This window comes from Centroberyx gerrardi, chromosome 18 (genome assembly GCF_048128805.1).
Source record: "Centroberyx gerrardi isolate f3 chromosome 18, fCenGer3.hap1.cur.20231027, whole genome shotgun sequence".
Lineage (NCBI taxonomy): Eukaryota > Metazoa > Chordata > Actinopteri > Beryciformes > Berycidae > Centroberyx > Centroberyx gerrardi.
The window spans coordinates 16111255-16132884 of NC_136014.1; the positions used below are offsets into that span (position 1 = coordinate 16111255).

The window sequence follows — 21630 nt, forward strand, 5'->3', positions numbered from 1 at the left end:
CCCACCACCCCCACTGCCGCCCCCACCGCCTCCCGGTTGCCACCTGAACATGCAAATCACAATCATTAAACACGCTTAAATAATGTTAAGAATGGCTGTCTTCCAAGTCTGCATCTAACCTCAATATTTAAATTGAACTTGGAACTAAACGGAGCGCTGGAAACCATTCAATGCATTTTTTTTAATGCATGTTAATATTTTGACATTATGCTCAATATTCCTATTGGGTTAGCGCATGTAAACACTCTATCTTATTTTATCTACAATAATCCAAATAAGATTATGAGAAACCTGAATATAGCTTAGACATGCCAAAATTATCCCATTCACTGTTGATTTTTTGCAGTGAATATTTTATTTATTCATGTATACAGGGCTATTTGTTTTAATTAATCAGCTTATCTTGAATAAAGTCTTAATTGGAATATGAACTACTAGCTGGCATACTACGTAAGTGTAGTGTTGTACCTTTAGGTTCATTTTCTGCTTCTATGATGAAGCCTCTTCCTCTTCCCCCAACTGTAAAGAAAAGACTTGATCAATTTGTTATTAATTTTCACTGTTTTCAGTCTCTTTGCACAAGGGTTGATGATCATCTTAGCCTCCATACTGTACAGTATGTACCTCCATAGCCTACTGGTGAGGAATGATCATGTCTATACCTGGGCCTCTAACTGGGACCTCCACTGAAGTCTTGACCTCTTGTCCCACAGTCGCCTGGCACCTAAACCTCTTGTTGTCCTCTCCCTGACTGGTGACGAACAGAGTAATATCACAAAGAGACCGACGTTTTATCCGATGCCTGGAGTCTTCTTGTATCTCGACACCTGCTTCGTCCACCCATCTCAGCTGGACGAATTCAGTTTGTTGTGTAAGGCAGAGTCTGTGCCCCTCGTAGGTGAGAAGAACACAATGCAGTGACACCGTTTGGCCAGGCGTGAAGTTTGGCTCCGGGGTGGATGAGGGGACTGAAAGACAGAAAAGTCCTTTTTGTGCCACAGATTCCTTCACTGCAAAAAATATCTTAACATCTTAACAAGCCAATTAGTCATCTGTTGAGTCTTAAATAGTTATTTTTCTTAAAAGAACTGTAACAATCTGCCAATAAGATGAGACCAATCCACTTACACTTCCAATGCAAATCAACTTGTTTCGACAATTTTCTTGGATTGAGTGACATTTTCTTTTACAGTTTTAGAGTGGTCTTCCTTTTTCCGCTTTGTTTCCAGATATTGTCACTTGTTTCTAGTAAATTCCTGAAACAAGTCAACTTTCATTGCAAACAAGTACAATTGCCTCACCCCATTGGCAGAATTCTTCACTTGTTGTGAGAAAAATAATATTATAAGACTCAACCTGAGATCAAGATGGACATTTTCTGCAGTGTTCTTGTGCAGCAGTTCTCTTATTGTTAAGTGGGGGAAAAAAAAAAATCCATATCAATCCATACCACCATAAAACTTTTAATCTTGCCAGTACTCACTGTTGAGAAGAGAGAGGACATCTTGTCTTGGCTGGCAGCGGTAGCGTCCAACATCCTCAGCTGTGAGACTTTTGATGTGCAGAGGGCATTTCGAACCCACTCTTCTTCCCTTGCCGTTTGAGCTAGCTGTCTGGATCTCTCCGTTGCTGACTACGGCGATATAATCATTTATTTCTCTTGTGCTGAACTGCCATATAACAAAGCAGATTAAATCTAAGCCACCATCGCATGGAAATCTAATATCATAACCCCTTCCTGCTAATATCAGGTTATCTTCTCCATTTACACCTGTGAATAAAAGATAAAGAGGGGTAGATTAAAGTCTTTGCAAGCTGTGATTGTGATAATGTTTACCTCCCTGCTTCACACACTCCCATCCAGTGAACGTGTCTCTTACCTGTTTTGATGTGGGGAAGCAACAGCAGCCCCATGAGAACATGAGGGATCCCAGCCATCGTGTGTCAGATGTTGTTCGCTGTGTAAATGTGTACGCTTTAGGTTCAGTGCCACTATTGTTGGTGTTAGTCAACATAGATGTCACATCCTGCATTTGCCAATATCCTCAGCCTGCTGATTTGGCCAACTGGGTCTCGCTGTCTCTCACTGGGAGGCTTCATCCAGGAAATATTACCTTTCAACAGAGCAGTTTAAAGTCACTCAACATGTCAGGCAGGGTTTAGTTTCATCTCTGGTGAAGATGAGCCGACTGTGAAAGAGAACAAGGAATATCAACGTTTCTGTTTGAAATCAAAGTGTTGAGAAACCGTCTATATATTTTGTGCTAAATGAGTTGAAAGAAAAATACTGTCTAGGTATTAGGGATGAATTAAACATGTGGTCGTCTCTTTACAGGGAATTACTGAAATGTCCATGCTTCCTAAGCTGTGAATGACGGTCTCTCTTTCTTTCTTTCTTTCTTTCTGTCTTTCTTTCTTTCTTTCTTTCTTTCTTTCTTTCTTTCTTTCTTTCTTTCACTTGTGCTCATATTTAAGCCATAACTGTGTTTATGCTTCTCCCGTATTTTGGGGGTTTTGCTTAGGTTAGTATTTGAAAAACAAAAAAAAATATCTTGGCTATAACTCTCAAAGGGGCAGTGAGAGCAGCAGAGGTGTTCCTGCTGGTTGTTTTAGACATCATAACATGGAAAAAAAACAAATCAAAAACTAAGAAATATGAATGACCAGATTTAGATTTACAATAGTCAGTGTGTGATTTCCCCCTTTAATTTTTTAAGCTTGCCACTAGGTGGAGAGCTGCTGATTGTAAGAGGGAATTTATGGGGCATCAAATGTTCATTGGCTTCCATTCATTTGGATGTTGTGGCAGTTGCCCCCATTGGTCAGCAGGTGGTGCTTTCTAGTCTGTATGCATAGAAGCAAAACTCCTTCTGTGGCTGTTTTCCAGTGCATTTGCATTGGGGAATTGCTTTATCCTTTCTCATTTCTCTTAACGTTTATCTTTTTAAAGGTAGAAGACAGATTGAACTATCATTTCAACTTTTCCACTCTGCTTTCTTGAAATGGTGTTCAAGGACATTCAAGGGGAGCTGTGTGTGTGTGTGTGTGTGTGTGTGCGTGTGCGTGTGTGTGTGTGTGTGTGGGTGTGGAGAGAGTGTGTGTGTTTGTTGATGCTTGCTTTCTTTCTTTCTTTCTTTCTTTCTATCTTTCTATCTATCTATCTATAGGGAACCAGCTGCCTTCTGATGACAAGATTGAGATTGTAAAAACTAACAATTAATTTGTGTGTGAACAACATGAAGATTCCTGTTAGAATCAGTGTTTTCAGCTTCTGTTTTGTGAGTCTGAACTCAGCAGATGTACAGCCGACACAGTAAGACATCAACAAGCTGAAAGCATAAAGCACATGGCTAATTATGTCATGTGATTTTATTCATACTGTATCTTGGCCTTGGCAGAGATCCTTGCTTGTTTTGGGATATTCTGGATGGATTAAATGGATCAGACGGATGTCTGCAGGCTACATCATTCAGCAAGAGCTGCCAAAATGTTACAGATGTCATTCATGCTAGCAAAGCTGTAACTAGCTTCCTCTCGGGGAAAGGTCATTTCCAAGTATTTTTTACAGTCTGTGTATTGAACTCATGGCTCCTCTACTCTGTAATTAACTCAGGTGTAGTTTAACTACCAGAGGAGTGATTTTAACAGATTTCTTCAAATGCATGGCACAAGTTCTGAATGACAGTGCCAATTTTTTTGTCCTATGTTCTTGTTGTAGGGTGAACCTGATGAGTGTGCTTAGGCTCTCTATGGACCCCACCAATAAGAACAAAACCTTTTAAAGAAAATGTTAGTAACTGACTTTGAGTGGCCAGCACTGGTCTGAATCCTCACTTCTTGGCTGATATAATTTGAATTTTTGTGTTACAGCATGTAACACGAAAAATATGAAAATAGTGATTTATTCTGATATAATTTTCATATTTTTTTATTCTGAGTTTAAGAATGACTCAGAGAGAGGAAAGGAGCTAGTGGACATCAGCAACTTCTACACTCATATCAGTGAACACAGGAGCCCATAATTAGCACATTCAATGATTTGTCTTAACTTGATACAAATAGTGCAATCGGACACATAATGATTGAAAAATTAATCATATTTTGTTAGCCGTTGTAAAACCTACTTACTTTCTTCAGGTGTCAGTTCACTGGGACAGTGGGCCCTCTAGTGGTGGTGTGGAGAAATGCAATTAGCACATGTGTCAAGTGTATTTTGGAACTCAATGGAGGATCAATCAATGATTTAGTCACATAAATGAACAGTTTATGATACCATGACGTCGCCTACATCTGTGACCTCCTCAACAGATATGTATATTGAGGGACCAAACCCTTTGAGTCCTGGAAGGCTGTGGATGAGAGCAGTGTTAGCTTGGTGCTGGCTGGTCTCTCCTGCAGCCATGACTAACAGAGTGAATAAGAGACACCCACGGGATCAGAGAACTGAGAGACAAGCACCACACATTCTTCCTTTGGATGGTCAAATCATAACATATATTTGAGGTCAATATTATACTGTTTAGTGGCAAATTTTATGGCACTTCTGTGTGGGAAGAGAGACTTGACTTGTTTTTTCCAAGTATGACTTCATTGATCAGAGTTCAAGTTGTCACCAAGCCAAGAGTCAGATGACTGGATAGTCTTTCTGTGGAACATTGTCTGTCAGCTTCTTGATATTTAGTCATGCTGTAGCCGTGATCTGACTGTCATCTGACTGTGACACTACAGGAGAGCAAAAACAGGACTTTCAGGCTCCAGCTGACTGATAAAAACATAAATGTGAAGTGTTTGCTGACTTAAACTCAAATATTTAATTTGCTCATTGTCAGTGTACTGCAACAAACTTGTGTCTCCAAGGAGTCTTCTTCCCATTGACTTCAATGTACCTGTGACATTATACACAATTGACTTGTCAATGGTTAAGCTCAGCCCCACGGTCATGAAACATTTTCTACACAAGAAACATCAGTTGCCACTTAATTCAGCTGCAGCTAATGATTGGCAAGCATAAAATACTGTTTTGTGATCCACTGATAATAATCAGCTTGATACACAAGAGCTTACTGTGAAATGTGCTGCCTATTCTGTGTAATAATTAGATGTCAATCTAAAGCCCATCAAAAAACTTCTACCAGGGAGATGGCAGTACAGATCAAATTGCATTTAAAGATCTAGTGCCATGGGCACATCCAAACATACTGGTATTAAGCTCAATAAATAAATGAATTTTGTCATCATTTGTGTTAATCGTGGAAACTGTTGTCACAAGACACAATGCATAACAATTAATACCAATTTAGTCTGCTGTGTGTACAAGTCTAGGGAAAATTGCATGAAAAAGAGGCAAACAGCTACTGAGGTATGAGTCAGTCATTTTTATTTACCCATTTGTACAGATCCCCATAAACAAATCTAGACAAATAGGTTAACTGGCTCAGTTTTATCAGTATGTTACAAAAATATGTTTCAGTTTTTCAGTTAAAATCTCTTCAGTGTAACAGCTAACCCAAACTGATTAAATAGAGACTTTTAAAACCGCTTACACTCAGACATTCAGGGAACCACACAACTAATTTAGACTGAAAAATATATGCTATATATGTATATATTTACACTTCCCATCACTTTAAAACAATCTAGCCTACATCTCATTTAAATAGAATTACATCCTGTACATATTGCATCTTTCTTATTAGCTGGAGAATACATAAGTTGTCAAATGCCAATCAACGAGTTTCTCCATCTGTATAAGAGACACTTGAAACCAAATAAAATCCACAGGTAATCTACAGTCACGACTGTGATCTTAGCAAGAGATAACAGTCACTGTGCTTCAGAGGTGGAATCAATGATAAACACAGCAAATTTAACAGACATACCAAAAATCCATTTGCACTTCTTTTCACTTTCATTTTGTCATCTTCACCCACCATCAGACCAGAACACTGCAGAGCAGCAACACATCTAAAGGCCTTGGAGATTTCCAAGATTCTCAGCAGCAACAAACCATCCAAACAAGGGACCAACTTCAAAGAATACTATAGGATTGCTTGGGATCAGTTTATCCTTATACTCTTGAGTTTGAGTCAGAGCACTTGTGGGTGTAGTTAGAGTCCAGGTGCAATACATTCAGCAGACTTAAGTATTTAGTGCATGTGACTTCTCTCTTTCCCACAGCCTTTTATAGATAGCCTTCATACGCAAATGACAATATAACTCCTCGTACTTTGATTAATCACTAGCAGTTTTACAACTTCAGACAGTCCTGTATTTAAAAACCATTTACATGTTATCATATTTCATTGGATTATACATCTTCCCATTCACAAACTCCATGATTTATCTTGTTTCACTTTGCGCAAAAGGGGGAGCAGACTATCAGTTATCCTGACAAATTACTGCATTGTGAGGGGAACTGATAGATTAGCCTATTTGATGGAGATAAAACTAGATTGCTTTACAGCAAGAACTTCAACATTCAGGCATAAAATACAGACAAAACCATCTGATACTGACCACACACATGCAGAAAGCAGACAATCCCCACTCTGGCATTAGCGATACCTACACACGATTAAGCTGATACAATAACTTAGAAAATAAAATAAATAAATCTCATTAAAGCCACAATCCATATTTTTATGTATATGAAGTATACTCACACATTTTTCAAGGTCAGGACTTGCTGATGGAGAAATCACCTCTCACAACCTTCAGCCACTGTCACATAAAATGCGGCTCCTTTTTACTCCAGTGTTTTTTCTCCCTAAACAACAACCATATAATTTACAGCTTCAAAATATATTAAAACTAATGTTTAGCTGTCACACGTTATCTGTTCTTGTATCAACGGCAAAAATACAAATAAAAAAAAGCTAGTAGGGGACAAATGTGGTGCCACAGTTGGCGCCATGTCCCACTTCTGGATTAGGCCTTTAAAACGCCACTAAAGTTAGAAGGATAAAACTTCACATTAATTGATAAAACACAACATGCCATTTAGACAACAAAACAAGACATAAAACATAAAGCCATCTACAACCATGACTCACACACAAACATTTCACATTCATTGCCTAAAGATCCTTCCAGATCAGTAAGGTTGAGTTTTGTCGACTATGGACAATAAGATGCGTCTGTAATATAGACCAACACTAAGTGCGTTAGTGATAACCATATTATAACTGCAGTATATGTTTTTTGGTTTGGGAGCAGAAAAAAAGTGACAAGTTCTGCACATGTCCCTTATCACATGCTACATTCCATCGTTCTTTCTTTCTCTGCTCTCCAGAACATACAGTATAGGTACAGATAGGTTTCAACTTCCTCACAGAAGATAAAGCATTAATATCATAAGGCAGGAAAAAATGTTCTTCAATATACATATAAAAGAAATGACTCAAAACAAATGATATATACAGCTGTAGTTCAACACTGCATATTTAAAAGATATATATAACAGAGATAGCTCAACGTTCAGTGTCTACACTGTGTACACTACCTGGCCCACACCTCCAGGAGTGTGGCTCAGTAACAAGTCAAGAGCAATGGCTCCGAGTGAATCTGCGACAGGATAAGGGCAACTGTAAAAAGCTTGCATGGATTTTATAGTTCCAATTTTCCTCATCTTGTTACAGATACATTTTCAACTGCAGAGGCAAACCTACAATTCAAATTCTTATTTGTATCCTGATTGACATATAGAAACATGCTGTTAAAAATCAGGTAGTTTCTGACTTAAAACTGGGAATGACTGGTCTGGTGTGAAACTGAGTCAGACAGTAATATTGGGTTTGTATATTTTTCCTCTCTTTCCACTCTTGTAAAGTGCCTCAGTTGAGGGTGAGACCTCCGTAGCCCCGTCACAGGCTGGAGGGCTGGGCCTGCTGCTGTAGCTGCGCATGGTGGCTCGGCTGAGCCGGCTCGCAGTCTTTTGGTCCCTCCTCGACCCCCCGAGCGTACATGAGGACGAGGGTGACAGTGGCAAAGGTAGCTGCATTAACAGGGAAGGCCCTTAGGAGTGTGGAGGTGAGGCCCCGTGTGAACACCATGTAGCCCTCTCTCCTGACACTCTGACGCACACAGTCGGCGATGCTGCTGTACTGGTTGACCCCGCCTACCCCGTCTGCCTGGAGACGGGATTTGATCACGTCCACGGGATAGGTGGAAAGCCACGAGGCGATGCCAGACATCCCCCCCGCAAACAGCAGCTTGGGGATCATGTAGGGGTCGTCGGGCTCGCAGCCCAGGTGGCGTGTCAGCACATCGTAGGCCAGGAAATACACTCCAAATCCGGGCGTCTCGCGGATAAGAGTGGTGACCATGCCGCGGTTTACGCCCCGCAGACCCTCGCGGTTGTAGATGCGTGCCAAGCAGTCCAGGGAGTTCTTGTACAGCTTCCTCTTGGACTTCTTCTCCCCGGTGCCCTGCATCTGCATGCGGGTTTTGGCCAACTCCATAGGGCAGCAGATTACACACTGGATGGCACCTGCTGCTGCACCAGCAAGGAACTGGTTCGTGGGAGTGTCGTGTCCCAGCCGCCGCATGGTGTTGCCCTGGACACCGAACACTATGGCATTGATGAAGGTCAGGCCCATCATGGGGGATCCAATGCCTTTATACAGACCAAGCATCTGGGGAGGAGGTCAGAGGCGTTAGAGATGTGGTTTATTAAGGAGGCTTTGCACATCTTAAAAGATCAAATAAACATCTAGTGGCAGTTCTTTCCTTCTCTTTTGTCCATTTCTTCAAACTAAATATAAAACAGCTTTGGTCTTATTTTAACCATGTCAGCAGTTTTGGATGAAAGTTATAGTCTCGTCTAACTTTGTCACATGCGCTCTTCGAAAAAGCTGAACTTTTCCCAGCTTTAGAAAGTGCTATGCTCTGCCTAAAAATATGCCAATCTTTGTGTTTAGTGGTCATTCCCCGTTAGCTTTCATGTGAAAAAGAGTCTGGCAGCAAAAGTGGAATAGTGTAAACACACACCCTAAAGCTACATAAAAATCAAATCTTTAAAACAGGTGTTTCTTCATTCTTGCCTCTGCAAAAACATGTCACAGGATTTCATGGGAGGTGCATGGGGTAGTCAGATGAGTAACAAAGAGTAACCAATCAATCAAAACTATAATGTAAAAGAGAGGTTTGAACAAACCTCTCAAGTTGACAAATGTTATTCTTTTTGCTAGGGAGAAAATGTGATGATAAAAAAAAGAAAAAACATTCATAATGAATATAGCCTAACAGAAACCAAAAACCAAGATTCTTTCTGTCAACAGGGGAAAGCACGCTGTCCAGGGGGCTTGTAAATAAACAAACCAAACAAGTCTGACCCCATTCAACAAAACTGCAGTTACCCCCATGGAAAGTGTGAGCATTCCAGCCAGCTCCATAACAAAAGCATCCCATTCAGTCACAAGACCAAGTGTCTGACGCAGGTCCAATTTCAGGTCACACTGACCTCACTGGCTTTGAAGAGAAGACCAAAACAACTAGCTGAACACTAACATGAAGGCTTACACTTGGCCATTAAATTAAATTAAATCATAAGTTGCTGATTTGTTGATCATGAAAGGCAACTTCCAACAAAAATAACTAATTTCATTGGAGCCATCATGAGTTGCAGGTTTAGAGCTATACAACCCATAAGAGGGAAGTAATACATAGCAACAAACCATCTGAAAAAAATAGTAATTTATTTCAAATCGCTACAAGCACTAAATCTGCAAATAACTCAAAACCCGGGCTGCAAATAACTCAAAACAAAGAAGCAAACATACTGTACATATTTTTAACCATGTATCAATATTCTTATGTCAGTATAAGGAATGGACATACCGACTCCTGCCGTACGATGGACTGGAAACAGTGAAAGGTCCCGCGGTACAGAGGCTTATCGACATTCTGGACCTGCAGTCTCACCTGGGAAAGAAACACACTTCAGCTGAACTCTGGGAATCTAATCAGCTTCCCTACAGAAATGCTATCACATCACCTGAGCTGTACTTACTACTGTGTTATGTGAGGAGGTAGTTTATGTTTATCTACAAAGACAGATTTATTTTCATTTAACTTTAATTGTTTAAAGTCAGAAGGAAAAAGCATTTAGATGGTGCGTTGCTCCTGTAATTAAACTTATTTGTGGTTGAAACAGGATGCTGGAGCGGGACATAATGAGGACGGACTGTCATGGAAACATGGAAAGTGAGCTGTCACTAATTCCGGAGTCTTCAAAATGAATAAATTATAGCCAGCGGGATGCAACCATGGTGTCTTAGGAAAAGGAAACTGGGTTGTCTGGGTTTAATATGTCCAAAAATATCTGAGGGTATTTGTGGTTGGAGTTTTTTTTGATTTATTTATTTTTTTAGCATTTTTGCCTTTATTAGATAGTTCAAAGTAGAGAGAGACAGGAAAGACCAGGAGAGAGAGAGGGACAACATGCAACAAAGGTCCCGGGCTGGATTTCTACCCAGGTATTTGGTATTTATGCTTTAATAGGTGTATGTTATGATACACTTCTCATTTCATTGTGACTTAAAGCAGTAAAAAAAAGAAAACTTTGCCTACCTTAACTGTGTCAAAAGGGTGTCCAACTAAAACTCCAGCAGCACCTGAAGACAAAGAAAACAGGAGTGAGAATCATCATGTGTAATATAATTCAATGTGATTACACGATGGAAGCCCCATAGAAATCACATGAACTACGTCCGACCAATCTTCCTAAAACTTTTGTTTACACAACAAGCCAAATTACTTTTAGAAATGTTTACCCGCTGATATGACATCATGCAGATTTAATGACTGTGATCTAGCCTATTCAAGATTGAAAATCCTGTAGCCAGCACAATTGTGTAACTTTAGAACGTGTTGCCATTTCCACTGGGAGAGAACTGCTTCATCCAGCCGGCTCACTGGGCATCACCCTCTACACCTTCCTTAGCACTTCTCTGAATGTTACATAACCTGGGCTCATGCATGGCATGACATCACTGGCATGTTCTGATGCCAGTTTGGGCCTTCTCACCTTTCCAAGCACTTGGTGTAACCTGATAACAGTCTCCGGCCTGGCTGACAACATCATGAAAAGTTTACCCAGTACACTGGTACTTGAAGTAATGCCTACGTACCCCTCAACCCTAGACAGCGAGTCTGCCCTCCACTCCATCCCCTGCCAATATCAAGAAACATTGCCTTTTTGGAACTGGAATCAGCTCTGTAGCTGAAAATGGGAACTGGATGCTGCGCAGAAATTTCACCATATTGGCAAACAACAATCATAACATCATTCCAGATGTCAATTACAGAACTGCATTGTTTTGGGGTAAAACATAGAACAAATAAAGACCTGCAGTTAATGGGCCACCTGTGTCATCACCGCAGTAAACAGTAAAGCACAGCTAGCTAATCCTACCTAAGCACCTGCTTTGTCACAAGACCCGGGGTAAAAACAGCCAATCAGGACAGAGTTCCTGCTGTAAGCCAGGAAAAGCACACCAGCAGGCATATGTTTGAGACGAAGATGATTGGCCATTGACCTCAATTAACTACTATGATTTGAGCACTTGAAAACAAGAAGGTGGAAGTTAAGCAGAGGATGTTGCATCATGGATGACATAAAGACACCACACATTTTTAAATGTCTGGGCACAAGCCAAAATCAACACAGTTCACTGTTTTCTAAAATGATGCCACTTTGCTAACCTCTTTCTGACTGTCTCCTCGTGTAGGCTATGGCTAGGCATAAACTAGGCCATACTTCAATAGGTGTAGTTTCTATTTGACTGCAGATGGTTCCACCAATTCTATCACAATGAGAGGGTGGGAAACCACATGGGCTGTCACACCATTCACTGATTGGTCTATGGAGGGGTGTGTAGTGCCTGTGTATAGAGTGTGGGCGCCAACTCTTTAACAGCCAAACCATCTTAGATTGCATGCCTCAGTATGTAGCGTGTGCATGCTTTCAATTCTCCACAGGGTGTACAAAGGACATCAGGGAGATATGCAGGAGATTGGAGCGCCAGGAATGAGCTAACATTCGTCTGGAGCAAGGACATAAGCTTATCCTTTCCATGATAACCAAGTGATATACATTGAGCCATACTAGAGGCTTAGATAACTCAAATTCTGTCTTTGAAGATCATTATGTGATTTAACCTACTAAATTATTTAGCAACCAAAACATGAACATGCTATATCCCCACTGTAGGAAATCCATCACTGGAGAATACTGGAACAGATCTGACCCACTTGACCCCGCAGCCAACACAGAACATCCTATCCACTACATTACACCTTCATCCGTCAAGGTCTGTCGGCAGGTCAAATACAACCAGCAGCATGTAGGGAATTTGTAGAATGGCTTAGTGTGCCGACCTGCGGCGGAATTTCGACAATGCACTTGTAATCTTGTGATAGAGTTGCATCACATTATTATGGGTGGTGCTGCTCAGTTTTGCTGCTGTGAAAACAGCTATCAGTGCGTTTTCACAAACCAGCTACGTCAAGCTACGCTATCCTCAATCAAACTGGTTCATGGCAACTGTGCTCATCCCTATCATTAAATAAATCAAGAGAAGGAATGGTCAGTGCAACTGCAGCTGTACCGACTTACCTCCAATGCAGCCAGCAAGGAAGTCCATCACCGTTCTTCACCGTTAGCTGAAGCAGAACCAAGTACCACCTAATGCTAGCTGACTAAACTCTAGTAGAACTATACGACTGTATCAAATGTTGTTTTTATAACCGTTTTCTGCGTTGTACACCTGCTGACGTTGACGTTACCAAGCTCACTTATCTAATGAACTACTTGACACTATCAGCTAGCGTCCAGGTTAGCTAACCTTAGCTAGCTAGTACACAAGACGTGACAAATAACAAAATGTACACACGTATATATTGTCTCCGGGCAGTTATTTCGCCTGTTCTCTGGTTCTTTTAATAAAACTTCACTGCTGAGCTATTCGACCTCCATGAACCGTTGTAGCGTCCCTGTCAGTGTGGATACCCTTCCGCTGTCTGTATCTATTTCTGTTGTAAGCAAGCTACCGTCGCAGGAAGTAACAAGGGGGCGGGCCCCACCGGCCTCGGGTACACGTCATATCCAATCAGATCGAAGACAAAACGCCGACACCCCACTCCGTAAATCCATCCCCTTCATTCATTGGCCGCACACCCCCATTGCTAAATTGCGTCAGCAGTGCCGTGTGATGTTTTGCTTTTGAATGGGCTGTCATGCATGTTTTCTGCCTCCACCGAGCCTAGCTCAGTGTACAGGGCAAGTTTTCTAACGGAAACATTAATAACCAAAAAAAAGTTTTTGGTGAAGTTGTTGACTGGCACGGTTATTAGTTGTAAAGCTAATTGTTGTGCTTCGAGAAACATGGTATAGATTAGTTAAACCCGCTTAAAAAAAAAAAAGAAAAGTCCCCCTTTAAATTAAAGTTTTTACATTTGAGCCTTTGCATCTGTTTATTTTGCATGATTTTAAATTATAGACTTAATTTATTCCATCTGGTTCAACATTCTTGTTCACTCTTGCACTCAAAAAGACCGTTGTTTCCAAACCATCCATTCAGGACTACCACATTGCATCTTCGGTAATCTTCGGCTAAAGTCGGAGCCAATGTTTCGCAACATCGCGATGTGCTCGTGTGAAGAGGCTGTGGCTTAGTCTGGACACGTGACGGAACAGCAACACATTCAAGGTTATGCTATTTACAAGGTAGGAGAGTATGGGTTGATATCGGGCAAGTATCCGCTGCCCAGCCAGATCTGAGAGGATGCATATTGCTGATTTTGTGGCTGGATCCATTGGAGGTAACAATGTTGTTAGTTTGTTTAATACGCTGCACGGCGGTAAGGCGTGTAAGGCCATGTGCATGGCATGCGATAACTAGCTATGACAGCGTGAGAAGAGTAGATTAATTTGTAGCTATGATAACAATTTCTGCTTTACATCATCATCAACCACTACTGTATAATTGGAGTCCTACATCACATAACCAAATTAATATCAGGAGTGCCCAACCTAACCTAGAACCAACTTGGTCTGACAGATAGATCTCTAAAGAAAGAAACATCTTTACTGTCTTCAATCAAACAGATTGTGGCTGGCAATGATCTTAATGTGTCAAGCTGACTGCGGATTTAGATTAGCCTATCACAAATAATAATAATAATATTAATAATAATAATTATAATAATAATACAAGAAGATGCATCTGTTGGGACCCATACAGTGTAGGTTTCTAGTAGAAGATTAAAAATGTTTCAGTTCTAGTTCACAGCCTTGAACAGAGTGTTGTGTTCTTGTGTCCTTGGCACTCTCTTCTCTCTGAAAACACACAGGAGCATGTGGAGTCGCAGTCGGTTATCCTCTGGACACTGTGAAGGCAAGTTTAAATAGTGTGTGTATTTGAGATAGAGATGGCACTAAATCAAGGGTTCATAATTTTTAGACTGAATTCTCTCTTTCCTAGGTTCGGATACAAACACAAAAGCAGTTCACTGGAATATGGCAATGTGTTGTAACAACATTTTCAAAAGAAGGGGTAAGTGGCATTGATTGGGTCTTCAATAATCACTTTATTATAACAGTAACAGAGTTTATAGGGTGCTTCACAGTCAAGACAGACATAAGGGACACACAAACAGTGTCACACACGAAGAGGACAGCGTCCAAAACGAAGACATAGCCATTAGGGATGCAGTTGGGATGCAGCATTATAGATTTGATGATTTGGGATTTCCACTGTTTGCTTTGTTCACTGCATTGTATTCTTACACTGGATTCTTTCCCCTCACTTGTGCGTCCAGGTGCATGGCTTCTTCAAAGGCATGTCCTTGCCCGTTACCACAATCTCTATGACTTCCTCGGTGGTGTTTGGCACGTACAGGAACTGCCTGCAGTGTCTGAGCCAGTTTCGAGGAGCTGGTTGTGGTCCGAACACCAAACTAGAAGTCTTCCTGTCCGGTATGGCAGGGGGTGTAGCTCAGGTAATCAATCAGATTTTATAAATGGTGTGTAAATTGTTGAAAATGCCTCTATGATGCTCGTCATTTCAACTGCAAATCAGTACTGCAAATTTCAGTTTATGTCCATGTACATGTTTGATCATTTCAATAAGACTTAGTTCTTAAGTCATCCAAACATTTCACTCATCCAAACAACCTCTATTTCTAAAAGGGTGTGGTTTAGTGATTATCTATTTTAATTACTTGTTTCTTATAACAGATACCTTATTGTTACTTGTACAACCATCATTAACAGTGATTTTCCTATGTACGCCATAGCAATAATTTGGACATTGACAAGCATTTTCTGCCTCGAGCTCCATGCTGAGTGTCTCTTTATCTGGCTCTGACAGATATCAGTGATGTCGCCAGGTGACATAGTTAAAGTGCGTCTGCAGTGCCAGACAGAGTCCATGCGAGGCGGTACCGACATGCCCAAACCCAAGTACCGCGGCCCAGTCCACTGTTTGCTGAGCATTGTGAGAGAGGAGGGGGTCCTGGGGCTCTACAGAGGGGCTCTCCCCCTCATGCTGAGAGATGGGCCGTCCTTCGCCACGTACTTTTTGACTTACAACACCATCTGTGAATGGCTGACACACAGTGGCAAGAAAGGACCAGGTGAGCAAAGTTCAGGTGGACTCCCCACTGTCTCATTCAAGAAAAGGCTGCTGTTTTCAAAGTGTTGGCTGGAAGAGTCAACGTTTCAGAGGATGACTCGGTTTTTGTGCTGAGCTGTATCAGCACATATAATTTGTTAACCCAGCTTCATGCATTTTATCATGTCAGGTTATCTAAGCCATGAGTCCATATGATAAAATATTTTTTATTAAAACAATTAGCCCTGGACTGAAGTTCTGACTGGCTGAGTCACGTTCAAAGTAAAAAAAAAAAAAACACCTGATAAAACATGTGACCACATAACTGATCATTTAAATATGAATGCACTAACTAAAAATCACCACTCTAAATCACACTGTTCAAGAACTACTTTGCTTGGTGGAAAAATAACATGTAATTATTACCTCCACCAAGGAGGTAATGTTCTCGCCTGCGTCTGTGTGTTTGTCCGTCAGCAGGATGTCTCAACAAGTTGGGCATGGATTTGCACAAAACTTTGTATTGGTTATGGGCCAAGGAATAACTGATTAGATTGGCCAAAAGGGGGCGTGGTGGTGGGCGTGGCATATCACCAAAAGGTGCATAACAGCCTTGCAGGGTGTTGTCAGATTGTTATTATTATTTAATTACTGTTGATTAAAAGTAAAGTATTCTTTGAAAATTTGAATTCCTTTTTCATATCAATGATGTGTTACTGCCCTTTCATAAGCAACATGGAGCAGAGTGCCTAATAACATGTTTTAGCTGTTCAAAAATCATTGTAAAGCACAGCCTCTCATGGCTTATTGCTTAAATAATTTCACAAACTGTATTTTCTTGATTGCTCTGAATCACTTGTAATTGAACAGACTCAAATCTCTTCAGACAGCACTCATACCATTCTGTCTGAAATTATAGTCTGTTACATATTGCTAAATATTTCTGCTTTGGTACTTCAGCTTACTGAAAAATTGCTTGTCACCCTTGTTAGTATTTCCTATTAAATCTAATGGGTTCCACAAGCTGTAAACTTGCTCGTTAGCATTACCCATTGCTTTCAATGAGGAATGCCAACAAGCTGATGAAGCTGTATGTGAAACGTGGTATTCATGATGGTCTTCAATAAAGATCCTTTTTGTATTCAATCCGTAGTCCTGGGCCCTGAGTGTGCGGTTACAACCATATACATATATTATGTATAAATATATATGGAATTTTTTACTTTACCTTTGATTTATATATATATATGGATATTTTCACTTTAGCTTTGATGACCTCCTTGTAGTCTCCATCACCTCCTGACCTAAAGTATATGCTGTGCTCAAAGCCTTCTCTTTTTATTTATTTATTATTACTTATTTATTTTTAAGGATAACAAGCTGTTCATAGGGCAGCTGAGGGATGAATGTTGAAACCTTTTCCCCATAATGTAACCAGTGCCTCGTGAAAAAAAAAATCCAAGCTGAAACTGTAAATGTTGACCTCAGTGTCTTTTGACTGCCACCAGATTGGAGTGGGGTGATGCTGGCCGGTGGACTAGCAGGAATGGCAGGCTGGACCGTGGGAACGCCCATGGACGTGATCAAAGCCCGCCTGCAGATGGACGGAGCGAGGGAGGTGAAGCGGTACAAGGGTTTCTGCCACTGCGTCTCTGAGACCGTGCGGGTGGAGGGAGCCGGCGTGTTCTTCAGGAGCTTGGGCATCAACTGCCTGCGCGCGTTCCCTGTCAACATGGTGGTGTTCGTTACATACGAGGTCCTCCTCGGCTTCCTCCGAGCCGGTCCTGACAGCGCTGACCCGCCCGCTCTGGAGTTTGAATAGTGCTGCTTACCTCCAGTCCCAATGCCTTTCACTCTGCTGCAGTCTTTCTTTCTTTATGTATGGTTTATGTTTTTTTTACCAGGACAGATATAATTGCAGGGACATATTGCAAGCAAATGGCTGTTGCATTGTAGTGTTTTTAAGAAATGTTAGCTTGTTTCCTATGCCTGTCCTTGGAGTTGTCTGGTACATAAATACATGGGGGTCAGTGCTCAGTGTAGCTCAGGCAATGAATCCAATTTGCTCAGGGGCACTTGGTCAGTATTGGGCACTTCTTTTATTCTTTGTTTCTGTGTGTGTCTCTCTCTCTCTCCCTCTTGGATTCAGGGAGGCCAGGCAGCTTCCTGTCCAAAGTCAGTGTTGGGTCTGTTGAGGCAATAAGACAGAGGGCTTCACATGTTCTGCCTCCTTCAATAAGACTCCCTGGTCCATAAAGTCTGTCTGTTTTTTTCTGGTCGGACACTGGGGGTACAGAGGTGACCTGTATCTTCACTTCTGACTTCTAACTCCCATCCTAACCTCTCATCAGCAGAGAGAGCAATAAGCTAAACACTTAGCCCAGTTGCATGGGCACGCCGCAGTATGTGTCCATTCATAGGTGAGCCAATACTTGAATCTGTTGTATTTATTCAGAATTTATGAATGGCCTGCAGTGCACACAATTTAAAAAGGGGCTAAAAACCAAATGAATGTATGGAACACGCACAGTATATAAACATGATCATGGTCATAATGATGGTCCTGATCTATATATGTGTATGCTTGCAAGTATTTATTCTAATAAGAATTTTACTGTTTGTTTTCATATGGTGCATACTTTATCTCAGTTATTTATGCTGGAGTTGAAGCTGCTCATTTTGAACATGAATGAATATGGATGAGAATATGACTGGAAAAATAAAGCAAACTAGTGAAAGCCCTTTTAGGTTATAAAAAAGGACTATCGATTAATGAATTTGGTAGAGAGTGTATCTCTATACTGCTGATGTCATTGTCTTTCTCTGCAAGAGTTATTGAAACGGCATCTACATTTTAGGAATTTTCCCATATGTTCTTGAAGTCATAAATAAGACTTTTGGGATCCTATTCCATCGTAGCTCAAAATACAGATTTGATTTACTTCAGTTTTTACAAACATAATGACTGTGAATTAACTTTTTGCAGCCTGCACATAAAACTGTTTAGCTGTTATTGTACATATTTGTCTTTGTATCAAAATCTTAAGCAGAGCATTTCGGAATGAGGAAAAAAAATGTTCACAAAGTGAGTGGTGGGACAGTGTTTCAACAAGGGGTGTTACTCAAATTACTGAATGTGCATTCAAGGAATTATAAGATACCGCCCATTTTGACACATCAATAACAACTCATTTATCATTCCTGGCTATAATTGAGCTAGAGTAATTTTCTACAACTTTTTGTGATCTGTTCTTGGTTATATCTACTGTACAAATAGATTATTGTAGGGTAGAACTTAACAATGAAAGAAAAAATCAATCATTTGAAAAACTTTTTATTATACATACACACTCATGTAAACATCAAAGAAGTCAGTCTGAAACAAATGTACTATTTGGATTTCTTTCTCAATTAAAGGCTTTGTCAGTCACTCCTGGGGTCAAAAGTTATTAAAATCATGCTTGACCATTATATTAGCAGGATTTGCATTTTGATTAGGGATTAGGTTTTTAAACACATTGAAATCCTGCCAAACACAGAAAACAGTTACGTTCTTGCGAAGTTTCATTGCTGGTAATGTTGTACCTAAAAGCATTCCAAGGAGAACATTAAAACATAAAGCATGATGAAGTAATATTTCAAAAACACAATGTAATGTCTTCACACACTGCCAAGGAATTGATAAAACCCATTTTCCAGATAAAACAGGTACTGCTAAATGCGTCCTGTAAGTGCCTCTTTCAGTTTGCCTATGCTGTAGCGTGGAGTTGTAGCTCCATCTAGTGCATAAACAGGGCAACATGTTGGGAGTGTCATCCTCAAAGGTTTCCCCACACATGACTCCGCAGAGCTGTTGAAAGGTGGAATAACCAAAAACACTCAAGTACTATGTGTGCCGGCTTTGGCTCCAGTCCAGACTACGTTCTTTAGCCTCAGCCGGAGTCATAAACAAGCAAGCTTTTCATCTAAATGACTCAGATTTGTGAAAGTGGTTGTTGCAATTTATTTGCCTCCAGTGGAGTAAGATAAGGTCACTGAGTTTTCACACTGTACATATTGTGCAAATAAGCCAAGACATTTCCATGAAAGATGATTCGGATAATTCTAACTGATGCTGGAACACTGGTAAATTAAACAAAACACAATTAAAAAAAGCAACAACCTTCAATGATGCACTACATTTATTTATCTTCAAATCTACATTGCAGGACTGGTTTGGCTGGTTATTTTAAAATAAAACCTACATCCACTGTAACTTATTACTTGCATCAAATTTTCAATCCTAATGAACTCTATTGGAATAGTCAAATGAGTAGTGTAAACTGATTATTTTCATTTACTTTGAGTAATCTTACTTCCAAAATCTACAGAAGGACATATTTTATGTCTATGGCAAGTGTCAACTATTATTTCCAGATGTGAAAAACCATGATTGTATAATCTTACAAGTAATATGCCTATTTCCCTTGAAATATGTTTTGAAGGTGAGTAATTCAACAAATAAGCAGCTATTTTTCTCAAAATCATCTTTAATTTAACAGATTTGTTTAAATTACTGTTACTGTTACAGTTTTTTTTTGTTGCTGCAATGGATTCAAGTTACATTTTGTGATTCCTGCAGCCTGTTGCTTCTCCAACCCTGGGCATTATATCCCAAATGTGCTGCATGAATGCATGAACTACTCCATAATTCATTCCATTGGTCCAGTGTGCAACAATCCCATGTGACCAAAGATAAAACAGTAAATCATAAACATGCAAACAAAATATACAGAACATGACATGAAAAATTTACAGAAGTACCATTAAAGAGCAGCAGCGTAATCAAAGTGTCTTTCTCTATTTGGTCCTGTATTTGTCAAACACTGCTAATAGGGAATAGGGGTACTGACTACCCAGGGCCCCCTAGCTGAGGGAGGGCCCCTAAAGTGTTCACACTAAGACTTGTGGTCCTCAAATATACGTTTATTAATATTTTATACTTTTATTTCACACTGCTGTGGTTTTGAAATCTACAAAACTGTAAACACAACTCTCAAAAGTAAATGTGATACAGCAGCTGTTGCATTATCTGAGACAAACTGGAACAAGAAGAAATAAAATTTGGGTTTTTCTGTGCAGATTAAAGCAAAATTGTCTTCAGTAAGCAGAATTTTGAAGAAGGGACTACTGGTGAAAGTGTGGTTTCGACAGCCAATTAGCGCTCTCAGTGTAGCACCCAAAACCCATCATCTCAATTAGGGATGTCTCCGATAATCGCTCAGTAAATGAATTTGCGGAGGTGTGTTGGAGATGCGGATGGATGGGTGGACAGAGATGTTTGTCATAGATGGAATAATGGTGGTGTGGGGACCAGAGGAAAGTAGAGGGGGGCCCAGATTCTCCTCCTGTGCGTGGGGGGCCCCATTATTGAGTTAACACCCCCTCCAAATCTCAAAGTTGTCCTGAACCTAGTGGTCACGGCCAGCTGCTGCATTCCCTTCCAACCTCTCAGTGTTGGAGGGGACAAAAAGACTATTGTTTAATGAAATAATCTAACTGAATCAGATTATCCCAGAAGCAATATGAAATGGAATCCAGGAAACATTCTGAAGAGATGATTGAGTGAACCGCCACCGCCTGGACCCTCCCACACACATTATTACTACAATCATACCAACTCTCTCCCTCTCTTTGGTTTCTTGCTGTGTGAATTGACTATTATGTGCTTGACATGAGATATGTGGTAAATTGATGTTTTCATCTCAGCTATGTGCGTTAATTGTCACATATTATCTCCCCTCTGGTGCAATAAAGCCCTATTATAAAGAACTCAACAGTAATGAAGCTTACGAATAAAAGATTTACTCAGTTGATGAATTGAGGTCATGTTGGGTGAGACCCCAGGAGACCAGCTTTCAGTGGGTTCTGTGGCAAAACTTTGGATTACCAGCTGTAAACAAGAACAGGTATTTCACATGAAGAAATTGGACATAAAATAAGTCTCCTTAAATATATTTATACCTCATCGTGCGGC

At 40.5% G+C, this 21630-nt stretch overlaps 3 protein-coding genes across 4 annotated transcripts; 1 reads left to right on the forward strand and 2 right to left on the reverse strand.

Moving 5' to 3' along the window:
* Nucleotides 1-2: 2 nt before the first annotated feature.
* Nucleotides 3-1969, reverse strand: LOC144542798 (uncharacterized; the record flags this gene model as incomplete). The annotated part of the gene is made up of 5 exons (XM_078290092.1): nucleotides 1881-1969; nucleotides 1484-1771; nucleotides 663-968; nucleotides 469-519; nucleotides 3-43 (listed from the first exon to the last, which is right to left on the reverse strand). Coding segments are annotated over exons 1-5 (744 nt in total), but the record flags the coding sequence as incomplete, so codon positions are not given.
* A 3386-nt stretch (nucleotides 1970-5355) lies between these two features.
* On the reverse strand, nucleotides 5356-13017 carry LOC139914780 (mitochondrial basic amino acids transporter-like). 2 transcript variants are annotated; one of them, XM_071903218.2, is made up of 4 exons: nucleotides 12617-13017; nucleotides 10570-10613; nucleotides 9838-9921; nucleotides 5356-8633 (listed from the first exon to the last, which is right to left on the reverse strand). In XM_071903218.2, the coding sequence occupies exons 1-4, from the start codon at nucleotides 12642-12644 to the stop codon at nucleotides 7863-7865; spliced, it is 927 nt and encodes a 308-aa protein (XP_071759319.1). In that variant the 5' UTR covers nucleotides 12645-13017; the 3' UTR covers nucleotides 5356-7862. The 2 variants fall into 2 exon arrangements, with proteins under 2 accessions (XP_071759319.1, XP_071759397.1); XM_071903296.2 differs by lacking the exon at nucleotides 12617-13017 and having other exon boundaries at nucleotides 9838-9937; nucleotides 10570-10576.
* Nucleotides 13018-13686: 669 nt separating this feature from the next.
* slc25a47a (solute carrier family 25 member 47a) lies at nucleotides 13687-18500 on the forward strand. Its single transcript, XM_071903416.2, has 6 exons — nucleotides 13687-13821; nucleotides 14353-14396; nucleotides 14484-14555; nucleotides 14821-15000; nucleotides 15372-15636; nucleotides 17123-18500. The coding sequence occupies exons 1-6, from the start codon at nucleotides 13785-13787 to the stop codon at nucleotides 17434-17436; spliced, it is 912 nt and encodes a 303-aa protein (XP_071759517.1). The 5' UTR covers nucleotides 13687-13784; the 3' UTR covers nucleotides 17437-18500.
* The last annotated feature ends 3130 nt before the right edge of the window (nucleotides 18501-21630 follow it).